We start from the raw sequence: 18,216 nt of genomic DNA, 5'->3' as shown, positions 1-18,216 counted from the left end.
GATGAATTTTGTAAAAATAGAGTGAAATAGGAGGGATCAGTGTGATAAAGTAACCATAGGTTAGCCAATATGTGTAACAAAATAAAATTTCAAGAAGAAAATAAAAACGAGTAGAAAAGGTACTTGAAGTAAAAATCAAAACGAGATGTATTGTAAAGAAAAAAATGTGACAAAATCACAAAAAGTAGAAAATTTCGTTCATTAGTGCACAAAGACTCGTGAGTTAACCATGATTGTTATATTATGTTATGGCTTCCAATGTGGAGAAATAAGAAAGGTGAGAGAATGAGACATAAGGCGGTGAGCGGGAAAGGGTTACTAAGGGGAAGAATAGAAGACAATATGATATGCCAAACTATTTTCGTGCTTGAAACTGTTTGATGCTTACTATGCTTGAAATCCATACCTGTCCTAAGCCTCATAACATTACAAGCCGAAAAGCCCTATGTGATCTAGGTAGACTTATTCACAATTCGAAATCATATTGAATAATTGCATTTATAATTGTTTGTATTCTGCTAGGATAATCAAATTATTTGTATAATTTATTGATGGATCCCTACATTTGAGACCCTTAATGCTTGTATGTTTTATAATAGGTTTTTGATACCAAAAGTGGTAAGTTAATTATATCTCATGCCAAGATTATATGTGAATATGAAATGCCTATTCATGTGCTCCAATGCTAACACTTGTACTATACGTGTTCAAGGGTCATCTTTTTTTGTTGTTGTTGCTTGAGGACAAACAATGACTTAAGTGTGGGGGATTTTGATCTGCCATAATTCAGTGTAGCACATTAAACTAGTTTTCGCAATTTAGGAATAAGCATTTTAGTGGCGTTTTAATTATATTTTACTAAAGTTTAGTTAAGTGTAATAAATCTACAATCTGAATCTTTTATTCACCTTAAGGGCCGAATGAGGCCTAAGGGTGAGCTAATATACGTTATGAGTGTGCAAGAGACCATTAGAATGTGTACTAACTTGATACTGGTCGCTAGGTTGCAACACGGAGCATTTGATGTCACAACATAAGGAGCAGAATAAGAAAAGTCCAAGACTGCCTTCAATGTCACTACACAGCCTGAGGATGTCGCGACATACCCCTAAAAACACCCTGAAGTTGAGCATACTGCCCTCGCTGTCACCACACCAGACCTGATCTGTCGCGACATCGCCTCTGCACGAGAAATTAATACGAGTAAGGGGCATTTTTTCCATACAATCCAACTTTAAGCTTAGGAACGTCAGCTTACCTAAGGTTAAGGACGAATTTCATTCTAAGTCTATAAATAGGTTTAACTAACACATGTTAAGGACACCTTTTTACCCTGTATAATTTTCTCTTTAGATCTAGACTTTAGATTTTCTCTTTTCTTAGGTTTTAGATTTCCATTCTTGTTATTTTTCGTTGGGAAGCAATCAAATTTTGGAATTGTTCTCAAACTATGTGAGGATTCTGTGCTTAAATTTAATATAATTAGGCTTCTTCTAAACTTTGCTCTTGAAACTGTTCTTTATGTCTATTCTTTCGTTCAAGTTTACATTGTTTACTAGATCCATGAAGAACTAATCCTCCTGTGGGGGATTAGCGAGTGGAGGTATGAATAACTGTTTTGTAGGGATTTCTTAACGGATCAACTATTTAAGAAAGGAAGAACCTAAACCCTAGGTCTAACAACCCTAGGAAGTAATCAAGGTGGGAATTAACCCAAATTTGGTATGGCCTATCCATAAACACCTTAACCTTAAATCGGTTTGGACTATGAGGTCAGAAGATAAGTAGTTCTTGCTGACTCAATATTTCAATTTACATATAGGAAGATCCTATTGGGGTATTAACTAGTTGATTGAACAAGAAAGCCCGAGATGACAGTTGATTATGATCACCGAAGCAAACTAATCACCCATGCCTAGATTAGATACATATTTCCTTATTTGAATTCTTGCCTTTCATTTTTTTTAATTTCCTTTTAAGTTTTTAGCATAGTTTATTAAAACTCTTCGTTTTGATCTTTCGTACTATAATTTGATTAAAGTATTAATTAGATATATTTATGTTTAAATTAGAATTAATTTAGTTCTCGCCTCTCTTGGATACGATCCTCGGAGTATTTCCCTACCCTGTTGTAACTATATTACAACCTAACATGTATACTTGCAGATACTATTTGTTCACATATTCTATGCGAGATTTCTACTCTGGACATTGGTACATCTGGATGGAGTTTTAAATGTTGCCTTAGTCGGTACATCATTTAGAATATAGTAAGTCGTTTGGAATGCATATCCCTAAAAGGAGATTGGTAGCTTTAAATAGCTTAACATAGAATGAACCATGTCTAAAAACGTTCGATTTCTTCTCTCTGCCACGTCGTTCTGTTGTGGAGTGCCTGACACAGTTAACTAGGATAGAATCTCATTCTCTATGATAAATATTCCCAACCTTAATCAGACTGAAGTGTCTCTATAGATAAACCTAGTTGTTATGCAAAACTATTTGAATTTATCAAAGGTTTCACTCTTCTGGTGCATTAGATACACATACCCATATCTGGAATAATCGTCAAAAAATGTTATATGATACTCATAACCACCTCGCGCACTGACATTCATGGGGCCACATATGTCAGTATGCATAATTTCTAAGGGTTTCACGACCCTCGTCCCTTTTGCATTAAAATATCGCTTAGTCATCTAATAAATGCCAAAAGTAACATGTCTTAGCCTCATTCTTAATGCGTTTTTGGATGATTATTCAATTTAAAATGGTGAATTTTATGCTCCTAATCCTTTAAATTCATGTTTCTATACTTAAGAGAGCATTGGGAGCAAAAAGAGCGAAAATCAGAAAATCAGAGCAAGCTTCAAGAGCCACACAGACTAAGCCATTCCACACGGGATAGACACAGGGCCGTAACATTGAATTATTGTTTGTGTTTAAGTAATTTTTTGGAACCTAACATTGAAGTTTTTTTTTTTTAAATTTGGAGTTTTTATTGATTCGGTTTTGGAATAATTTGTGGATTTTTATGCATTGTGTGGTTTATACTTTAAGACACGAAGAGTTAAGCATGATAAGTTGTTTTTCAGAAATTATAATTTTAGGTTGTCTCCTTAAACTGAAAAATCATTTTGAAATTTTAAATTTGTAAGTTTGACATCAAAACCATAATTTTTGTGAGTCTTTAAGCCTACAGAGAATATATTTTTCATGCTCATTTTATTTTTGGTTTTGAGCATGTCAACTTGATTTGGAGTTCTAGAACTTGCTACGGCTGCACATGTTGAGACCACATTATTGATTTGATATATTGAGATGATAGCGGCACTTAGGATTTAACCCATTTAACCTGTAAAAAGCTTACCTATTGAACAACCCCTAGTAAACCCCTTTAATCCTAACACATTTTTTTCCAACCCGTTAATGTTAACCCATAACCCATATGTATGTTGTAAAGTTATCCTTGTTATTGGCTCTTTTTTTGTCGAGATTTGATTTGGTTAGTTGCCTAACTATGTTTCATTTTTTTGAATTTCTGAATTATATTTTTTATTTTTAAAAAAAAAGAGAAAGAAAAAAATAAAAAATAAAAAATAAATGAAAATGAAATATATATATTTGATTGAACTTGAATTGTTAGTTGCATATTTCGTTGAAAAGCTCATTTGTATTATTGATTAGTCTTGTTGATGTAAATTATGTTAATTCAGCAACTGATTGTTTTTCTAGTTTAGTAACTTATCAACTCAATCTCAATTGTAATCGACTTTTCTGACATTTTCCATACCTTTAACCTAAGCCTTGTTACAACCTTTTAAAGACCTCTTGATTAGTGTGTCATCTCATTTTATAGTGGCAGAGATTTGATTTTCAAGCATGCTTATGGTAATAGCATTTCCCGTTCGACTGTTGAGTTCATATTATTTGAACCTTAAACACTTTGAGTGCTTTGAGTGAATCTTTAGTGAGGATGTTAATTCTTCTTGATTTTCAATTTAATGTAATTATTTACATAAGGGGAGACACATATGATTTTGTGCTTTAAAAATTTTAGCTTGGACTGCTTGAGTCTTCAGTGTCCTTTCAGTTGAATTTCCAATGCATGATTATTTGCAAATTATCTTGAAGCATTATTGATGAAAATGAAAAATTGAGAAAATTAACTTGAATGTGGGTTGAGGATTTTGCTTGAAGACCAGCAAACGCTAAGTGTAGGGATATTTTATAAATGCCAAAAGTAACACGTTTTAACCTCATTCTTAATGCATTTTTGGATGATTATCCTGTTTAAAATGAAGAATTTTATGATCCTAATCCTTTAAATTCATGTTTCTATACTTAGGAGAGCATTTGGGATAAAAAAGAGAAAAAAACAAGCGAAAATCAAAAAATCGGAGCAAGTTTCAAAAGTTATATAAATGGACACACTAGTGTGAGCAATACTAGTCATCATACTACCATGTGCCGCATCGTGGATTTCACAAACTGCACTCCAGAAACACGGAAAAACATAATTTTTTGGTTTTTCAGGCATTCTAAGACCTATATATACCAAATATAAGAATAGAGGAGTAAGCCGTCAGAGAATATATAAGAAAACAACTCGAAAAACACCATTGGAGCCAACTCCGAAGCAGATTTCCATCAATATTGAATATCTCCTTTTGATTTCTTTGAAGTTTATTATGAGTTTCCTTATTTCTTACGATTATACTATCTTTGGGATGTCTTTATTTGCGATTATGAACTAACTTTCTAAATACCTAGGGGAGATGAACCCTATAATGAATTCTATCTTTTGATTAATGTTTTACACAATAAATACTTGGACCTTGTTCTCAATTATATGTGCTTAATTCTTGGTTTAATATTTCTAGATTATTAATCCATGTTTGTTGTGCTTAATCTAGAGGAGGATAAACATTGTTTAAGAGTAGATCTAGTATAATTGAGTGGAGTTGCATGCAATCCTAGAAATATGACGACATAAATCTATCGTATTCGAGTCAAATCAATAGGGGGATTCATAAATCGAGTTAATGCGACAATAGGGGTTTTAATTAGAAAGAAATTTCAATTAATCAACCTAGAGTCAGTTGCTCTTACTCTCGAAAGAGATATTAGCATAATTTAGGGATTTCTACAAATCAAGATACTATGTGAAGAAATTGTTTAATTCAGATTGATAATGACAGATGAAATCCAGGTGGATTCTTTCCTGGGTATTTTTTCATTTTTGGTTGTTAATCGTTTGTTTTCCTGATCTGTTCTTTGTTGTGAATTTAGTTAATTTTAGTTTTAATCAATCACTCTAATTTTTTTGTTAAATAATATAAAGACGTTAATTACTAGTACTTTTAGTCTTCGTGGGAACGATATTTGTGCTCACCGTAGTTATATACTATTAACTGATAGGTGCACTTGCCTTTGTCAAACTTTTAGTTGGTTTACAACTACATCATCATCTTACCTTCCAAGAAAGATTCATATTCTGCAAGATCAACTTTTTTAAGTGAACTTAAAGTGTCATCTTTCACAAGTCTAGTGATTCTTTCTTCGTTAATATGACCAAATCTCAAATGCCAAAGGTACACCTCATTCAATGAGAGGTTTTAAGTCTTTTATTTGAAATTTTAGTTTCAAGCAGTGTGTACATATTTGTTTGATAAAATAGATTTTATTTGACATACATACCTTATAGATAAGTTTGCAATTTCCAATATTAAAATATTACTATTAGAAGCCACAGTCAAGTCGTCTTTATATAAACATGCAACAAAAATCAAGTTTCTTTTCAAACTTGGTACATAGAAAACGTCTTTCAAAATAATTTTCTTAAAATTACAAAATAAAGATGTACATCTTACACTGCTTTAGTTGCCACAGTTGTCTCATTTTCAGTCCACAACGATAGACTCTTATCTCTAAGATCTTTCATCTCCTTGAACCATGTAGAGAAAAGCACACATGATTAGTGGCTCCAGAATCAATGACCCAGTGGTTTATTAAATCTTCAACTAAGTAAGCTTCTATCGTGAAGAGTTTCATACATTTGCCCTTAGTGGCCAGGTAATCTTTCCACTCTTTACAATTTGTCTTGAAGTGGCCTTTCTTGTTGCAAAAGAAGCATTTAGACTTAGATAAGTCTTGAGGCTTCTTGGTTCTCCTCCTTTCCACTTGTGGTGGCCTAAAAAACATAGTCTTGCTTTTCTTAGTGCGCTTTCCCTTCCCTTTTGAGGAAGAAACAACAACTATGTAACGACCCGAAAGTCAGTGGTGTCAAAAATAGCAGTTTCAGAATCCCACTCTCAAATGATCGAGCTCGTGAATGTTATGAATTAATATTTACGAGTCAGTTATAATATTATATTGAATTTTGGATGGGTAATTTTGTTGAATTGATGACTAGTTAAGGTATAAAGACTAAATTCTAAAAGTGATAAAAGTTAATTGCTATATTTTTATTTATTAAAGGTCTTAATTAGTAATTAAACCAAGGTATGAAATGGCAATTTAACCATTTTATTGTTATGATGGGTGGTTTGGTTATATATATAATAATGTTATAATTTATAATAAAAAAATTATAATGGATAATTTATAAATGAAAACAAAGTAAGTGGAAAGAAAGAGATTAAACATCATCTTCCTCATGACCAACCCCCTTGGTCAAAGTACAGTAGCCAATAGAGTAATCAGAAACTGCCCGCTAGCTTTTAGCGATCACATCTTTATGGCAGACTTGTTGCTACTAAGTTTCATGAATTCAACACTATTATTGGACTGGATTGGTGATGTTCACGAAACTAACTAAAAATCTTACTAAGGCAAGTGCACCTATCAATTAATAGTATAGCTACGGTGAGTAAGGATATCGTTACCATGGAGACTAAAAGTACTAGTAATTACTGTCTTTCCATTATTTAACTGATAAATTCAAGTGATTGATTAAAACTAAAATGAACTAAATTAATTAACTACGAACGCGACAAAGAACAAATCGGGAAATAAATGATTAACAACCAATAAGCAAACAATACCCAGGAAAGAATTCACCTAGATTTCATCTGTCATTATCAATCTAAATTACGCAATATCTTTACTTATTATCTTGATCCATAGAAACCCCTAAATTATGCTAATATCTCTTTCAAAAGTAAGAGCAACGGGCTTTAGGTTTATTAATTGAAATTTCTTTCTAATAAAAACCCCTATCATCACATTAACTCGATCTATGGATTCCACTATTAGATTTGACTCTAATCCGGCAGATTAATGTCATCCTATTTTTAGGATTTCATGCAACTCCACTCAATTACGCAAGATATACTCTTAAACAATATCTATTCCTCCTCTGATTTAAGCATATCAAATATGGATCAATAATCTAGCAATATCAAACCAAGAAATTAAGCACACATAATCGAGAAAAATATCTAAGTATTTATTATGTAAAATAAAAATCAAAATATAGAATTCATCATAGGGTTCATCTCCCCTAGGTATTTAGAAAATTAGTTCATTTTTGCAAATAAAAAAAACCAAGAAATAGTATAACCGAAAGAAATAAACAAAAAACTAAGAAACTCATGATAATCTCCTAAGAAATTAATTGGGAATCTTCAATTTTGACGGAAATATGCTTCGAAATCGGCTTTAATAGTGTTTTTCGAGTTGCTTTCTTAAATATTCTATAACGGCTCACTCATATCTTCTTATTTTTTTAATATATACGTCTTAGAATTCCCGAAAAATCTAAAAATGCAATTTCTCGCAGTTCAAAGTGCCAATTTGCGAAACTGACATGGTTAGCCACACCGAGCACGGAATAGGACCAAATTGTAATGTTTAAAAATCTTAAGGCCAACGTCATGATGTCACTTCCTCTATGTCATGACGTCGTCAAATAGTTTTTCACGTCATGATGTCAAGCCACTCGACGTCGTCACATACTGTCGGCCAACGTTGCGATGAGGAAGATTGCTCATCGAGATGTGGACTTTATTTTTTGTAAAATTTAGGCCATTTGGTACCTATTTCATGTCTACCTTTCAAACTTTACCTACACAAAAATCATCCCAAATACATACCAAAACATTTCATTTAACCATTTCAAATCAACCAATCCAATATACTTCAATTTGGCATCAAAACATATCAATTCAACTTATTCAATTTCAACCTATTCAACCATTCACTAAGTCATTCAATACCATCTTCTTACCATGTCAATTCATACACAAACATGACATTTTAAATTCTATTAAGCTTTCTCAACATTTTACCAAAACATATATATGCAAATAAGTTTTAACTTTACCAAAATCAAACATTAAAAAGTGGTTCAAACCAAAACTATCATTCCAAGATTCAACAATACATAATACCTATTTACATGCCACAAAATCAAGCTTTAAACTATTGAAAGACTACTGAATTAATAACGAGATTGTGTGAGCTTCTCGTCGATCTGCTAGATAAATTTTACAAGTTGGCAATCTACAAGGAAAAAAGGAGGCAACTGAGCAAGCATATTGAATGCTTAGTAAGTTCATATGAAATTTACTTAACTTACCTTGACATTTCAATAATTTAACATTTTAAACACAATGGTATATACCATGGCATCCTTTGGCATCTTATACTTTCATATGCAATTCAACAATACAACAACTAAGTTAGTTCTCTTGCATATCAAGAACTTATAATACCAATCACATATACATGTACAACAATCCAATATAGCACCATATATCAACTAATACATATTCAATTTGAAAACATATATAATTCGACTCATATTCAAATCAATTTAACAATTTCACTTCCATTAGATTACCAATTTCTCGCTTGAGAGAACCTTAGTAAACCAAAGTCAGATACACAGGACTATAGTTCTCACACAAGCTAACATTTAAGAATCCGCAACAAATGTTGGATATCATATAATCATGTAAATCCCTAATCGATTTCATATTTGACCCTAATGGTATGTCATACATATCCTACTCCCTTTACTAAGTTCACACGGGCTTTGTTATTGTACTCGTATCATTTCAATCTCTATATCAACATATATATATATCATTCAATCATATAAACATTTCATTTCCATTTTGGTACCTTATACCTATTCATAAATACCAAAGATTCCACACTTTGCAATTTAGTCCAATTGATGTCGAAAATCAACCAATTCACATTTATATAAACTAATAAGCAAAACAAATACAATTTAATCGTAACATGAATAAAACAATAAGTTCCATATGAACTTATGTAACGCCCCAAAAATTTAGTCTTTAATTTTTTTGCATGATATGACACAAATTACTTGTTTGCTTTAATGGCTAAGTGATTTGGGTGTGTATGGGAGTGTTTGAGAAGCCTGGGATCAAGTCTTGGCTTCTGTAGAATTTTTAGTTTTGCTCTTAAATGAATCTGGACACTGGCATATAGGCCTTTTAAATAATAGTGCTTGTTTTATGACACAAAAAGAGCTTGTAGTCTAGTGGCAAGGTGGCATGTTGTGTAACTGTAAGGTCTGAGGTTTAAGTCCTGGGTTGTGCAATGGAGTATTTATTTTGCTGCTTGAGCTGTGTAGGTAGTGGAGCTCGACTGAAACACAACTAAGGGGAGTTTGAATAGAATTTGAATGGGGTTATTGGGGGAGTTGAGGAGAAATCAGTGGAGTAATTCAAGGAGGGATAAGGGGAGAGATACTAGGAGAAAATCAATGAGTTCGATTGAGAGGAAGTGTTGTGCCGTTTGGGGGAACTCTAGCTTTGAGAATTCGGCTGGGAAATGTTTGTCATTTTCGGCATTGGAGAAACATTTTCGTGTTAGCATCTGTCGAATTCTCATTTTCTTTTCTTCCATTTATCGACTTTTGGTTCATTCGGGTTTGTATTGGTTGCTGCACATTATTTAACAAAAGTCCCTTTCTTTTCGGTCAATAGTTGTTAGTCGGTTTTGTAAGCAACTCTTCCATTTCTTTTTCTCTCTTCTTCTCTTCCTCAATATGTGCTCTCTTTTGGCCGAATATCACCCTTTTGTTTTATCACTCTCTGCACCGATCTTCTCTTTGTTGTTTTTGCTTTTCCAGTGCAGCAAGTGTTTCTAATTATCGGTAAAGTGTTTATACTCCTCACTTTTTGATTAAATTTGTTCTCTTCTATTCTTTTTCTTACAATTGAATACCCTCCTTTTTATCCTTTGATTACCGACTGTTGATTCTTTCCTCACGATGTGTTACTTGTTGCGGTTCTAGGGTTTTCCTCGAGGAGTGGTGGAGTGTAAGTGGTTTTGAAGTAGTCGCAACCCTTGTTCTCAGCATTCAATCGAGGTAATACGTTACCTCACTTTTGGGGTTTAGGACGTATACTGATTATGTTCTTATAGGATATCATTTGTGGATTGAGGCCACTTATATGGCCTACCTTGGTTAATGAGATCGGTGTTTATGGTACAGATAATCGATAAAAGCGTGTGATCACTTTTGGTAAGCTGTCTTGGAGGACTAAAGTCGCCCCTATTAAAGTAAGGTAAGGATGGTGTTTTTGGATTAAGTGTCAATAAGAGGGTGTTTTACCCTAACGATTAAAGGACTGACAATGGATCATGTTTTAACCTAGGTTGGTGTACGTAGAGATTTGCGCTCTTCTCGTAAACAAGTGTGTAAACACCCCACTGTAATTGTAGAACGGCAAAAGCCGAAAAGCCGAAAATATGGCGTTTGAGACCACACGAGCATGCGATCGCTTGTGTGGTAAGCCAAACCCATGAACCATGGGTGATAGACTGTAGAGGCCTCCATGAGCATTTTCATGGGATTAGGCCGAAATGGGCCGTGTGGGCTCAATGGGCTCGTGGGCCCCACACGGATAAAATCCACGATTTGTGGCAAATACTGGACTGGGCTATATAGATCTCATATTCGTGGCAAAATCTAGGCTGAACGGGCCGCACGAGTGTGTGGGCCCACTTGGGTCGAGTAATGGGCCTTGGGCCCATTTACACTATTATGACCATTTACGTTACCTGAGTCGTTCGAGGCGACTGCGGACCTTTTGAGGGGTCGATATTTACATCGAGAACCCAAAATAGGTAAAATGACCATAACCAAAATACCCTTAAAGGGTAAAATGACTGTTTTACCCCTAATTGATAGAAATGATCGTATACCCCTAGAGGTTGGTTGACTGATGTTTTCATGATTTGTATATGACTGTTACTGAGTATGAAATTTCTGCATACACGTATGATTCATGACACGAAATACTGCATGGGGTTGGGATACTATTATGGAGGAAGTATACTGTACTGGCAGCTTTGCTGCGATACTGTTACTAGCAGCTTTGCTGCGATATTGGTGTGTTGACTAGGTGGGTCGATTTTATCCCCACATGGTGTGATGGTGGTACGGAGTAGAGTGTTGGCTGGATTGGGGTGGGTTGCATTATTGCCTTTGATCGATCATGTATTGGGCTAAGGCCCACACTGCATCAGCATCGATTAGGGCTCAGCCCGCACTATTTTTTGCGTGTTGTATACTGACTGACTGATAGGGGTTTACACACTGAGTTTTCGTAAACTCACCCTTTCCTTTTAACTTTACTGGTAATCCTCAGCCATAGGCGATTTGGCGTTGCGAGGGACTCGGAGGTGGCCACACAACTGCAGTTGTTCTACACTTGCTTTTATTTAAATTTAAAGTTTGTGTTGGGTTTTGTTTATGTAATAAGGCCATTTATTTTTGTTTAAATTTTTAATTGGGCTTTTACTTACTTATTTTAAACTACTAGTTTAGGAGAAGACGAATTTTCAAAATAATTACTGTTTTCAAAAACAGGAAATTTAAACATTAGAGTTTTCAAAAGCTTCCACGATTTAGATCAACCTATTATAACAATAGCAAATAACAAGGCAAACATTTTGATTAGTTGATTCGTTAAATAATAACAAATGGGTTTTTTAACTTAGAAGCAATTTTTTTTACCAACAAGTCCAATTTTCGAAAGACACTTCAATGTGACACGCCAGATTTAACCATAACGTCTAAGCCGGGTTTGGGGTGTTACAACTTACCAACAAAATAGTAAACGAACAATTCTTTAAGGACTAATTAATAATTTTGTCTTTTCCCTGATTATCCTCGGTTTGATTCAATTCTCGATCTATACAATAATTCAGTTTAATTTATCAATACTAATCCTTTTATAACATTCCCTAATATGCATGTACCAGTTCAGTTTCATCTTTTGAATTCCTTTAAAATTTTTCATTTTGTTCAATTTAGTCATAAAACTGAAATTGCTATAACTTTCAAATTTGAGCTTTAATTTCAAAATCGATCTCAATTACATCCTTTTAGGACCCTCTATTATAAATAATTACAAAAATTTCGTATCAAATTCGAAATCTATACACTTTAGTCCCTATGTTCAAAAACTAGCAATTAAATTTTACAATCTAGTCCTTTTTCACTTCTAAGCTTAAAATCTAACAATTTAATACCAATTTCTTCAAGAAATCATCAATAAAAACTTTTTAAAACTTAAATAATTTTACAAATTGGTACATGGGTTAGCTAAATCAAGCTCTCACGACCTCAAAAACATAAAAATTACATGAAAATGACTAAATTAAACTCACCAAACTAAGATCGAAAGTTTGAAAGCTTCAAACCCTTTTTTCTTTCTTTTTCTTCGTGAAGAAGATGAATATGAATGGAGAAATGTTTTATTTTATTTTTATTTTATCTTTTATACTTAAATTAATAATGAATTGATCTTAATTAATCTAATTGAACATGATTAATTAAGATCAATTCATCACATATAAAACATTTACGTATTTGTTTTTAGGTTTTTAGAAGTTTTTCTTCTAACAAATCTTTTCTTCTAATTATAACCAGATATTTTCTATTTCCGGTTTCCATCTAACTAGTTTATACCTTCTATTTTTCTTTTTATATCTTTATAAGTGTTAGGACGTATTGGTTTACATCCAAATTCCCATTCATTTTCTAAAATTTTTGTACAATTTTTAGTACTTAATTTATGCTTAACTTGTTTAGAAGCTTTACTTTGTAAATAATGTAAAGTTATTCTTTCTTTTCAAAATTTATTCTATTTCCTATAGAGTCTATATTTTTGATGGTACACCACTATTTTACTATGTTTTTCAAAATAAGAAACATATTTTTTATACATATCTCATTCCATGGTGGTGGTAATCTATGAAAATATTGGTTTCTCCAAAATTCTATATTTTCATTTTTTAGTTTTTGATATTCATGAAGAAATTTTTAGAGAATTCTTCTAAATATCTAATATCACATAATTTGATTTTGACAATATATAACTAGATATACTATCTCGATCTTTTTATCAAAATAGCCACAAAATTCTATTTTTAGAATAAAAGTTAATCCTTTTAAAAGATCTTTGGGAGTTCCTATCTGGTTGATTAACTGCCATTTTCTTTCTTTTCCTTTATCAAATTATTCCATCTTCTTAGAAATTGTAGAACATCTCCTTGAAATGTTCCAACAAAATAGTTTAATTTTTTTTCTTTTGACCATATATTGTTGTTGTTTACAACAATAGTCATAGATTGTGCCCAGTCATCTATGGTTTTTTCATAGTCTGCTACAGGAATATTAGTTAAATCTAAATATATTCCTCCTTGAGCAACATTTCTTTTATTTAAATCATTTATTCTATGTGGAACTGGTTGAGTAGATGAGTCTCCTAGATTTTCAGTTTTTATTTCATTTGTAGCTATATTTTCTGTTTTATTACCAAAAATTCTAGTTGTATTTTTAACTTTGTCAAAATATTTATTAAAAGATCTCAGATAATCATCATTTTGAAGATCTAACTCTATTTTTCTTTTTCCATAAGGATCTGTTTGATCAAGATCCATAGGTTCGATATTTCTATATTTTCGTCTTCATCTGTTGAAGTATTTTCTTCATCGACTTATAACTTGTAACTTTTAGGTCTTCTAGCTTTATAGAATTATCGAATTACTAGAACTACTATCGTCTGTAATGTCATATTTTAACATATAATGATAGTTAAATAAAGTAAATAAATCTTTATATTTTTCATAAAATTGTTCTATTAGTTTTAAATATTCAATTCTTTCATTTTTATCAAAACTCTTAATGAATTTATACTTCCAATGCTCTATAAGTTGTTTATAGGATTAGAAATCATATTTTTGTTGGTGAGTATATTTTCTTTTCTGCTTTTCAGCTTTTTTATTTCTTTTATTAGTAGTAGATGATTCTTCGAAGAAGTATCTTCTTCCTCGAACAAAGTTAATATTATATTACTATTTCCATAATATAAAGGTCCTAAATCTATCTCTCGTTCTATATTTTTATTAATAAGAACTTGTTTTAATTTATTATTAATATTAGATAATATTTCTTTAGATTCATTGTTCAAATCTAATTTCGTAACCCTCCTAAATTATTTACTTGTTGTTCTATTTTACTTACTTTGTTATATAATTTGCATAATATGATTGCAAATTTTGTATTTATATAGACAACCTGTTTCTTCCATGAAATTTATCTTTGGTACCTAAAAGGCCTAAAGTCTCACACAGACATAAGCAGGCAATAGAAAGACAGAATAACAGATATATGGGTTTTAAGATAAATAACCATGAAATAAACGAAATTGTAAATAAAATATAAGAATTTACAATAAATACTACGATATTATTTCTCCAAATATCGTTACACTGGAGCTCTGATACCAATTTCAGGATTGAAGGAGAATGCGGAAGACAATAGATTTTATTACAAAAGCAGAAGTAAAGGAAAAGTTTTTACAAGGAGAGGATGGTGAATGAAAAGAAAAAGGAAGATTTCGAAACTATTTTTCGATGCCTTCTTTAGGCTTTTTCCTTTTCTATTATAAGAGAATTCTAAAACTCTTTTTAAATTTTCTTTGAATCCCGCACAGTTTTCTGATAAGGATCCTGTCTCATCATGAACATGGTTGCTTCCACATTTCATGTCTTGTCACATCATTGATTTGATGGTTGCTTCCACGTTGCAATATTTTTTGTTTGCATCTAGATGCCCTCTTCTTCAAGTTGCCTTATTTTGTTCATACTTGAGTATTTGTTTTTCTTGGACTTTATTTTTTCACGTGGCTGCCTGTTTTGGCTTTATCCTTCTTGAATGTTATTTAGATTCATTTCTTCTATCTCATCTAGATGTAATGAATTTAGTGAAAGTCTTGGTGAATTCCAAGTCTCCCACGTGTTTTTGATTTCTTCTATTTTATGAGATGGAAAATCTTCAATCTCCATTTCAGCTATCTTTTTTAATAGCTGCACAAATTCTTCATCTCTATCATTCAGGATGTTTCCAGTTTCATATGCCAATATTCGTCTTTCATCAGTCCAGAGTTTATAAATTTCTTGCTAAAGTAAATATTTGGCTTTTGTCATCAAATCTATCCCTGTTTGGGTTTGATAATAACTGGAATTTTTGTATCGCTTGTCAATAGTTTTTATCAAGCGTTCTTTGTCTTCTTTGACTGCTGATAATTTGGGGCTTCCAATCATTTTTTGAATAATCCAAATTTGATATGGCTGATAAATTTTTCTTTTTCGGCAATACCAATAAGGCTGCTTATTTCAATATGAAAATAATAGTAAATGTCATCTTTATTTATTATGTTTAATGATATAGACTTAATAGATGCAGGAAAATCTTTTAATAGATGAAAAGAAAAATTTTGAACTACTATTTTTTAACAAAATCCCATTCAATATCGCTTATATCAAATGGCTCATGATCCAATCTAAATTTTATAGTAGAAAATTTTTCATCTAAATCATTAGTAAAACATAAACTTGTAAAAATATTATGAAAAGCATTTTGAAATTGAGTTTATTGTTTGCAAATAGCTCCATTTATTTTTGTAAAATTTCTACTAGTAAAATTTTTCTAGCTTTATTATATAAACATAGTCTAAACCTTTTATTCATAATAGGACTATTTGTTCCTTTATTAATAAAATACTGAAATATATCAAGAATATTATTTATCTCCTTAATATCTATATATTCTATGTCACATTTTATGGATCATGGTCATGGTTATCATCATTTTTTTCATATCATTAATATATAATTTTGATAACATTTTTACTCTGAATTTTAAATCCAAATCACAAACTTTAAACATCAAACCTCAAACTCTGCAAGTTAATTTTCCGAGCTTTGACCTTGATTGATCTTAATTGAAATATTTTAAAGTTTTAAAAATCAATTTAATTTCTGGGTTATAGTTTTACGGGAATTAACTTTTACAATCATTTTACAATTAAGTCACAAGTTGAAGAAGAAATTTAAAATTTTCTATATATGTTAAATCTCCCGAACACGCGCCAAGGAAGCGCGTTGACTGTTAGCTCTCTCTAACCAAACATCCCACCTTCCCCTTCCTCTTCAACCGAGTCCAACAAACACGCTTTCCTAATCACCGATTCCTCGTGAACCTCTTATGGCTTCGGAGCAGTACGGCGCCGTTTTCGAGGTATCTCAGGACGACGACGACGAACCTTCTTCCTCCGATAACGAGATCAACGAAAATGACGACGTCCTTAACGGTAACGAAGACGTTTTGAACGATGAAGAAGACGAGGTATTGTTAGAGGAAGAAGAAGACATAAATTCCCCTTCTTTACTCCCTCAACCGATCCCTTCCCAAGTATCCTTCGCCTCAGTCCCTGCCGTTCCTCTCGCCGTCCCCTCCGCCGCCGCCGTAACCATCGCCGCCATCTCGACCGACGAATTGCCTCCTGATTCCAAAAGCCAACGCGTCGATTCCGTCGTGGCGGAGAAGAAAACTCCGCCGCCGCAGCAATTGGACGATTCGCGACGGTTATTTCAACGGTTATGGACCGACGAAGACGAGATCGAGCTTCTCCAAGGGTTCCTCGATTACACAATGTTGAAAACGAGCTCAAATCCTTCTTCTACTTCTCACCATCACCATCAAGATACGGCTTTGTTTTACGATCAAATCAAATCGAAACTCCAGCTGGATTTCAACAAGAATCAATTAGTGGAGAAGCTTCGAAGGTTGAAGAAGAAATATAGGAACGTGATTAGCAAGATCAGTTCAGGTAAAGAATTTTCCTTCAAAAGCCCTCATGATCAAGCTACTTTTGAAATTTCTAGAAGGATCTGGAGTGATGGTGTTAGCAAAGTAGAAGATAATGTCTTAGATGATGACGAAAATAACAATAATAACAACGCTAGTTTGATCGATGAAAGTGGAGAGAAAAAGAATTTGACACAGAAACCAGCAGCCACGAAGAAAAGGTCGAGGAATAAAGGAGTGAAAATGGAGGAAAAAATAGATGTAAACGATGGAATTGTGCATATAGATAGTAACTCTAATGATAGGGTTAATAATGATAATGGTAATGTAGAAGCACTTGGTGGTGGTAGCAGTGGAGGAGGAGCTAACACGGGGGCGGCCGGGGTCATAGAGGAGACCGTGAGGAGTTGTGTAACACCCTTGTTTAAGGAGTTGTTAGGTAGTGTACTGGGAGGAGGAGGGGGATATGGAGGAAGAGGGATCAGTGGATTGGTGATGAATGCAATTCCATTGTGTTTGGGCGGCGGTGGGGGCAACGGGGAATGGATGGATGAAAGATGGAGAAAGCTGCAGATAATGGAGTTGGAAGTTTATTCGAAACGGGTGGAGCTGGTGCAGGATGAGATTAAGGCGGCTTTGGAGGAGCTCCGGTCGATGAATAGGTGATTTTGGATAAGCTGATATAGTGTAGGGAAGAAAGTGGCTTTTGGGTTTCGGTTGATTTGATTGAAATGATGGTTCTGCTTTGCTTAGTTTGTTTGTTATAATATTTTTTTTCACATCTGTGTACAATATATGATATATTCAAACATGAGTTGGGTTGATTTGCTTAGAGGATGTTATGTTACGATTAATGTAAAGCCTTGACAGAGTGCTTTTTGGGTTTTGGAATAACGAGTTCTGGTTATTTTGAAGCTGAAGCTTATTCAACTTGATTTGATGTCATGGGTAAATGTTTGGTAGTTTCAGAGGGAAGACACTATAGTGTGGTTTTTATATGAAGCATAATAGAAAAGAAGGGCTGCAAAATTGAATGTTTGATTAGGTTTCAGGCTATTCTGATTCACATT

At 33.0% G+C, this 18,216-nt stretch overlaps 1 protein-coding gene across 1 annotated transcript; it reads left to right on the top strand.

The window, feature by feature from the left end:
• The first annotated feature begins 16,413 nt into the window (after positions 1-16,413).
• On the top strand, positions 16,414-18,060 carry LOC105804724 (probable transcription factor At3g04930). Its single transcript, XM_012637429.2, has one exon. It carries the CDS (start codon positions 16,544-16,546, stop codon positions 17,810-17,812), a length of 1,269 nt encoding a protein of 422 aa, XP_012492883.1. The 5' UTR covers positions 16,414-16,543; the 3' UTR covers positions 17,813-18,060.
• Positions 18,061-18,216: the final 156 nt, after the last annotated feature.

Source organism: Gossypium raimondii, chromosome 11 (genome assembly GCF_025698545.1).
Source record: "Gossypium raimondii isolate GPD5lz chromosome 11, ASM2569854v1, whole genome shotgun sequence".
Classification (NCBI taxonomy): domain Eukaryota; kingdom Viridiplantae; phylum Streptophyta; class Magnoliopsida; order Malvales; family Malvaceae; genus Gossypium; species Gossypium raimondii.
Note: the sequence above shows the minus strand (reverse complement) of the source record. Positions and strands in the feature narration are given on the sequence as shown.

Excerpts from the sequence above, each read along its gene's own strand:
- LOC105804724 (XM_012637429.2), top strand. The coding sequence starts at position 16,544 with ATGGCTTCGGAGCAGTACGGCGCCGTTTTCGAGGTATCTCAGGACGAC.